Below are 7,702 nucleotides of genomic sequence, written 5' to 3' on the forward strand. Positions count from 1 at the left end.
CCCCCACCCCCGCACCTCGCCCCGCCCCCTTCTTCAAGCAGGGATCAAGGAGGGGGTAGAAGAGACCGGGGAAGGATGGATTTCGGGGTGCAGGCAAATAAGAGAAGCAACTCCACAAACAACTTGTTGGAGAAATGCAGGATTACCGTGCAAGAGTGCCTGGCGCGGGGTCTGAAAGCAGGGTCTTGAATGTTTTTGCATCAACCCACGCCTAAGAAACTCTTTTTATTCTGTCTCTACTTTTTCTCTCTCCCTCCCTCCTTTTTATTATTTATTTTAAATTTTGGTTGTTGCTGTTAAAAAGGTGAGAGGTGGTTGTCACTGCGTGCCTGTTTGTGTGTATGTGTGTGTGTACACGCGCGCGCGCGCGCGTGTGTGCAGTAAACCGAGGAGGTCGATATGAAATAGACCCAGAGTTGGTTACTTTCAGAAGCGCAGTTTATTTTTCACAAATAGCAGACCTGGGAGGCCGCTGCGCCTAACTAGCACCGCTGGTTTTTAGGTCTCATGCCGGCTGTCTACATTGCGTGCCTTTTCTGGAGTATTCGCACCCAAGCTCTTCCCTGTGTAGCCCTTCAGAAACACCCGGGAGCTGCCCTGGCGCCACTGAGTCAGGCCCACTGGGCTCAGAAGAGCCCCTGAGCCGGCCGCCTGTTCCTTTTCTGGCAGCGGGAGTCCGGGCTGTCTCATAGAATTGTCCCAGGAGGGCCTCTGGGCCAGGCAAGTCAGAACACAGATCGGTGCTAGGCTCTGGTTTTCAGGGTCAAGGCAACCTCTGTGTTAGATTTACCTGCAAAGTAAAAGCACACGAATAAAAGTGCTGCCATGCAGTAAACCGAGGAGGTCGATATGAAATAGACCCAGAGTTGGTTACTTTCAGAAGCGCAGTTTATTTTTCACAAATAGCAGACCTGGGAGGCCGCTGCGCCTAACTAGCACCGCTGGTTTTTAGGTCTCATGCCGGCTGTCTACATTGCGTGCCTTTTCTGGAGTATTCGCACCCAAGCTCTTCCCTGTGTAGCCCTTCAGAAACACCCGGGAGCTGCCCTGGCGCCACTGAGTCAGGCCCACTGGGCTCAGAAGAGCCCCTGAGCCGGCCGCCTGTTCCTTTTCTGGCAGCGGGAGTCCGGGCTGTCTCATAGAATTGTCCCAGGAGGGCCTCTGGGCCAGGCAAGTCAGAACACAGATCGGTGCTAGGCTCTGGTTTTCAGGGTCAAGGCAACCTCTGTGTTAGATTTACCTGCAAAGTAAAAGCACACGAATAAAAGTGCTGCCAAGTGTTTGTCTCAGCCAACTGACGAGTGGATGAGGAGCTTCCCCCAACTGTGGAGTAACTGGATTTCCTGGGATAGCTCCCCACTCCCTGTATGCCTTGGACTGGTCTAGCTCACTACATTCTTCTCTCGCTTGGGAACTACCATAGCTCTGACCGCTCGCTCACTCACATCTGATGGGCTTTTTCTATTTTTTGAGCGAAGTGCCCCAAGAGTTTTTCCATAGCCAGGGATGCTGGGGTTGAGGGTGGTATGAGAAGCTGACCACTGGCGGGGCTTGTCTGCAGAGCGGTTTTGGAGGGCCAGGGTAGACTGTGTTGAAGATCCACTGCACTGAGAATTGGAGAAAAGCTGGGACAAACCAGGCCTCTTTGGGGGTGTCATCTTCGAGCTCCAGCCAACCCACTCGCCTTGATGGCCATTGCCAAATTGGACAGCAGAGGGGAAAAAAAACCTCTTTGGGGATACTATTTGGAGCATGAAGAATAATATCCCTACCTGTAGTTTTCAAAAAAAGTCACAGAAGCTAGATTAGGAGGAATATACAACTAAAAATCCCAAGCCAAACCACCGAAGTCGCTGAGTAGTAGTTTCTCAAAGGGGATGGTGGAGAGCAGGACTTCGAATTTCTTGTTGCATCTTAGGGTCAGCTTACGGTCTCCCAGCTTCCGGGGCTGAGGTCCTGCCTAGATCCATTCAGCGGCCTGGGAGAAAGAAGTTCTCTCTTGAGTGCTGCGCTGGGCAGGCCCGCTGTGGTCTCCTCAATCTTCCCAAGCCACTCCCAACCCCATCTCGCAGTCTCCTGAAGCCCCTTTAGCCTCACACCCAAAGTCTCCCCGAAATCTCCAGGCGTCCCCACCTCTTCTCCCTGAAATGGGGGTGGAATTTTATTTATATTTAAGTTCGCAAAATTGAAATCTTTATCCCGCAAGCGAGCGTGGGTACTTAATTAAATTCTAATTAGGACACTATCAATATCCTATTTAGCCGCGTAGCTTTTGTGCGCCGCGGTCCCTTTCAGCGCCGTAAATAGGGTCTCGACGCCTTATCTCGCCTGCAGGAGACGCCTCGAGAAGGGCTGCGGAAGATAATTTATAGGTTTTAATTACTCTTCATTCCGCCTGATCAGCTTGGCGTTCATCACAGGCCTGTGAATAAAACCCTGGTCAAAAGCTCTGTCACATCGCGCTGGCAAGACGCTTAATCAAAGTGAGCGGCCCCGCGCGCCGCGCGGCCCGGCTCCTCCACGTAATTTCCAGCCAGCTGATAAAGCCAGCTGAATAATGCGGCGGCCCTTTGGAGACACCATTTACAGAAATGACTTTATTGACGGCTTAACGTCGGTAATTCATTTTACCTTTCATGTAGTGGAGCCCGGATTTGTTACAGTAATGGGATGATAAATGCACCGGCGGCCCACGAGCTCGGGCTGGATTAGGCGGCACTCCTCACGCTGGCTGGTCCCCCCACAGCCCCCAGGTCGGCCTAGGCTGGACGCTGCATACCTGGCGCTGCCCTGCGCTCCACAACCCCCACGCAGGCCCTATGCCCTCTTCTCCCTCCTGAAAATGAACATACTATTTGGGACCTTGAGTGAGCACGTTGGCATCCTGGCAAGCCTGCCAGTGAGGTGTGTAAGGGTTGAATGAACAAATATTGGCCAAGACGTATGTGTGAGAGGTCCAGAGACTGCGTGAGCCCAGGGATGGGCATGAGGGTGAGGAACTGCTGGCAGGATGAGTTGCGTGTACAACTATGTGAGTAAAGGGGTTGGATGTATGTCTATATGGAGAGATGTGTGTGCACACGTGAGTATATTTATGTGGCCTTTCCAGGCACTCATTTCTACCTTTGGGAATTAAGGAATTGCTTTCAACTTGATAGACACTGGGGTGGCAGGGGATTGGGCCCACAGGAGCAGGTGGTGGAACCTGCTTAAAATAGATCCACCCCCTTTCTCCAAATGCTGTTTGCTCCTCGGGGAAAGGTAGCAAAGCAGGGGGTCCTCAGCCCATTTCCATTGCCTTGCTGTTCTGAGCCCTGCAGTCACCTGGACCAGAGGCCCCACATAAGGCCACCAGCCAGGCCATGCCTACGATAAGTTGACAGTCCCCAAGTTCCTTTTCATACCTCGCCCAAATAAAAGCAGAAAATGACGAGGAAGCAAAAATACTGTTTTGTTCCAAATACTAAAGGGAGGGGGCAAGCCCTATGAATTCTCTTCCTTTTCAAAGGAAATAGGGGGCCTAAAGGGGCTCCATGGTGGGAGGTGGAGCAAACAGGACAAGGAGCCAGAATCATCCATTAGGCTCATCCATGGCTAGACTCATATTCTCTGAGGCTATTTAGGGGTTTTCACCGAGCAAAAGGCACCTGGTCAAACAGAGGGGAAGAGTACATATATCCGGGGGCTGCTAGAGATGTTTTTGGATCATGTAGTAGGAAGACTTACGAGGGTTTTGAAGGATGAAGATGGAAAAAATTGTACTTTTGTTTATCCCCGTCCCCAATCTTGTGAAAACCTCTTAGTAATCCTGGAGAGTGGCCTCTGGCTGTGGGGGCCGAGCTGGTGATAGTGTCTATTGGCTTGGGTGTGTGAGAGCCACCAAGAGAGAAAATGAGTCTGTAAAATGTGTGTATCTGTGTATACTTGTGTGTGTAACAGGCCCAATATGTGCACATTAATATGTATCCCAAGTCAGCACCACCAGTTGGGTACAAGAGAAATATGTTTGCTGAGGGTTTTGGCATGCTGCTCAGAAAAGAGAAATCTTCCAGGAGCCTGCATTTCCACAGAATTTTGGATTTCGTTTAAGTGGAGAAAAATGCTAAGTTTTTGCATGCTCCCATCTCTCTTTTGAAGATGATGAAGAGAATTATGAGAGAAAACCTTGCAGTCTGGCAGGGCGTGTGTGTGATGGGCTGGGAGTCGGAGCGTGTTGCATGCACACGGTGGTAATCGCATTTCGAGTGTAGATCAGATGGCGGTGGGGCCTCGTGGTGCGGGACATGAATGAGTTGTCGCAACACAATAGCGCGCAGCCTTCCTACGGGGACTGGGTGACCAGCGGTTTTGTTGGGAGTGAATGCGAGGAGATTTCTGCTACAAGTGCCGCGGTATTATTATGAGCCAGAAGGTCAGACTATACATCGCAGGTCCCCAAAGCCTATAGACCTTGGGAAATGAGGGGCCTCGAGCCACGTCATTGTACCTGCCGGTCCTTTCAATAGACTAATTCAATTAGCGATAGGGGTTTTGGTCTTCATTTGGAGGCGATAATAAGGTGGGGGTGGGTGGGTGCTGGGGAATTCGTTGGGTATTGGTTAGGGATCCTAAGCAATTCTGCCCCAAGCTCTGAGTGGGACTGGGGGAGGCCAGCAAAAGAAAAAAAGCTGATAGTGGCAGGGGGGGGGGGGGGGGAGGGAGGGGACAGACGGGAAACTATGGAAAATAAAATGCTCTGTTGACTCCTGAAATTAGGGCGGCAACTTTGTTTGTAGATGATTCAGAAGATCCTGGGGGGTGGTAGGCGCAGGGAGTATTTCTTTCTTTCTTTTTTTCCCCCTGTGTATATGAAATACGCCCATAAATATCTGGGTTCCTAGAAAGCCAGGGGAAATTAAAAAAAAAAAACCTTCTGTTGGAGCTGTCCTCTTTGGGGATTTCAGTTTTGGGATTTATGCTCCCCACCATCCTGTTTCCTCCCAGGATTTTCTTCCTATTATCTGAGGGAGCAGTTCACATCATGGACCTTTGTTCTGGAAACCGTTCTCTCTCTGACAAACTGACACCTTTCCCCTCTGGACTGCGGGGAAATAGGGGGAAGACTTCGATAGTTTCTGTAAATTGCACCCAGTGAGTAGGGTTCCGAAGGAGCTCCCAGGGCCGGGGCTTCCCTATTGAGCTGCGCGGACTGCCCCGCCAGCCTGCGCAGGGCGCGGAGAACGCCAGGGCGCAAATACCAGACCAACCAGACCAGTCGCTGTTCGCGGGTTTATTGGCCGCTTTTCGGCTGGCCAGGATGGCAGAAAATGAGACGCACTGCCCCTTGGCCGGGAAGAGGAGGCTTCACCAGCTGGTCTGTAACCCCACACTGCTCAAGGGCTTTACAACACAGCCAGCTAGACCCCTGGAGCTGAAGGTTTAGAGCTCGAGGTTCCTTAAAGCAAGGCGACTTAGCACTTTCCCATAAATTTTTCTTCGCTTTAATCAGACATCTGTTCCCCACCCCCCTTAAACTTACACTCAAGCCCCAGAACCCAAGCCCTAATTTGGGTTCAACCCCTTTCGTTCTCCCAAGAAAAAATCCAGTTAATTCAGCGTCTACTCTAGAATTTTCTTTATTTTGCCTTTTTTTTTTTTCCAATCTCTCGCCCCTCCTCCTCCCCGGAAGATTCCCCGAGGCCCGGGCCCCCTCGCCCACCCCAGTCCCCACCTGTCGGAATATTGGCTCCCGCCTGGATCCGGCTCGACACACGGTTCGGGGGTCCACACCAACTGGCCTTGAGCGTTCCAGTGGGTGCGAGTATGCAAGCGAATGAGGAGGGGCCTGCACGGCTTCCGGGTTCTGTTGCCCCTTCGCCCCCCCGCCGCCTGGATCCACGTTCCCTGGGAGGTCCGGACCCAACTCCAAGGTTGAAGACAAAAAATAATAAGATGAAATAAATCAACGCAAGAAAAGAAGAAAAAACACAACATCCAAGTCCTTTGCAAAGGAACGCTACTGCAGCTCCAAAACCGTCTTTTTGTGGCTTGCCCCAGAGTGAACTGTCTTCCTCCTTCCCTCGACTTCCATAGGGGTTGGGTTGTCCCAACATACCCTTGAATAGGAGACAGAAGTCCGCGCACCGGGTTCTCGGCGCCGGCGCCGGGCTGGAAGCTTGATCTTCCCGCCTCCCTCCCCGCTGCCCCGGAGCCCGATCCAGGCCAAGTTTCCCTTTCACCTTGAGAGCTGCATCCTCGGGACCCTCTTCCAGGGAAAGGTGCGGGAAAAGCTCGGAGTTCCAGCCAAGGTTGGCGCTGCGGGTGGCTTGCGGTGAGACTTAGGAAAAAGTTTAGTCCGGAAGGTGGGGCGAGCGGGGAAGGGAAAGTCTCACTAGCCTGGGAGTAAGGGGGGGGGGGAGGGGCGGCGAGAACCGGTCTGTCCCCCACCCCGCCCACCTCCTTCCTCAGACTGGACCGACGCGGTTGGGAGGGAGCATGTGTGTGGGGGGGTGTCATTGCAACGCGGAGGCCTTCCCCAGCCACCTTCTCAGTCTGCCTGCTGCAGCAGAAAATGGGGTGGGGGGAGAGGTGTGCGGCCCCGCGCGTGCGTGTTTGTGCGTGAACGGATCCGGGTGAGTGCACGAGTGCGAGTGTGTGCTCGAGTGTGCACGGCACTGTGTGCGTGTTTTGTCTCTAATTCTTGTGTGATTGCGCTGTTTTCGTGTGTGGAAGTGTGTGTGAGCGTGGGCCCCGCACTGCTGTGTGTGTCTGTCCACGTGCGCGTTTGTGTGCAGCTGGGAAGGGGAAAGCGGTGGCTTTGGAAGTGAGGTGATGAAGTCGCAGCGACCTTAGGGCTCTGGCCTCAAACCAGCAGTTCACCTGCTACTCCAATCCCTGCCGTCCAAGCTAGCCCCCGACTCCCGAGGAACTGTGTAAGGGGCGAATGAGACAATGGTTTAAGCCCAGATGAAAACAACCACAGCCGTTTTGTTTCCCACCAAGACCCATCTCAGCAACCCCATCCCTCGTCCAGCAGAGGGTAGGCAACACACGCCATGGTCAAGGTCAAAGGGATCTCCGGGAGTGCATAGACCAAAACCCTCCTACTCCACAGATGAGGCAACTGAGACCCAGAGGGAGGAAAGGACTCGGTCAAGGTCGCGCAGAGGCGGCCGCTGCTGTCAGGGGTCGCCAGACAGGGCTCGGGAACCGTGAGTGTCCAAATGTTGTCCTGAGGGACTGGGGAGGAGAGGCGAAATCTCTGGGGAGGATGGGTGGGAATGTAGGAGGGCGGTGGAGATGGGACCGGGAGACTCAATCCCCTCTCTTGTCTGGTGCCACTCAGGCTCTAACGGTTCCTGCCTCTCTCCACCCGCCGGGGGACTAGCAGCTTTCTCTTCGCCCTGGCTCGAATTCTCCAGCGTGAACCGTACATTTAGGAACAGGTGGGGGAGTCGGCGCGGGGAAGGCGGGCTTCGCTTCTTTGGAGGTGGTGCGGTGGTGGTGGAATTCCGGCCCCCAAACCATTCCAGGCACGTCCCTCCCCTCCTGCGCCAAGGACGCCCACCCCAAAATTGTTATGCAAAGGAGCCAAGTTTGTGATCTTCCAGCGATCAAAGCGGCAAAGCCAAATATTAGAGGAGAAGTCAATAATGGATGAACAGATTAAGAAACCCATCTCGCGGACAATTATCGCCGCCATTGAGAAAGTGCCCTCTTTCCC

General features: G+C 53.2%; 1 protein-coding gene across 1 annotated transcript in view; it reads right to left on the reverse strand.

Moving 5' to 3' along the window:
* The window catches only part of EN1 (engrailed homeobox 1), a 6,704-nt gene extending 5,564 nt beyond the window's left edge, over window positions 1-1,140 (reverse strand). Inside the window, exons 1-2 of the mRNA XM_006169593.2 lie at window positions 1,002-1,140; window positions 532-662 (exon numbers count right to left, since the gene is read on the reverse strand). Of these exons, the coding sequence (XP_006169655.1) occupies window positions 532-662; window positions 1,002-1,140 (270 nt within the window). The remainder of the gene's footprint in view (window positions 1-531; window positions 663-1,001) is intronic.
* Window positions 1,141-7,702: the final 6,562 nt, after the last annotated feature.

The sequence above is a fragment of the Tupaia chinensis genome, unplaced genomic scaffold (assembly GCF_000334495.1).
Source record: "Tupaia chinensis unplaced genomic scaffold, TupChi_1.0 Scaffold147282_1, whole genome shotgun sequence".
Lineage (NCBI taxonomy): Eukaryota > Metazoa > Chordata > Mammalia > Scandentia > Tupaiidae > Tupaia > Tupaia belangeri.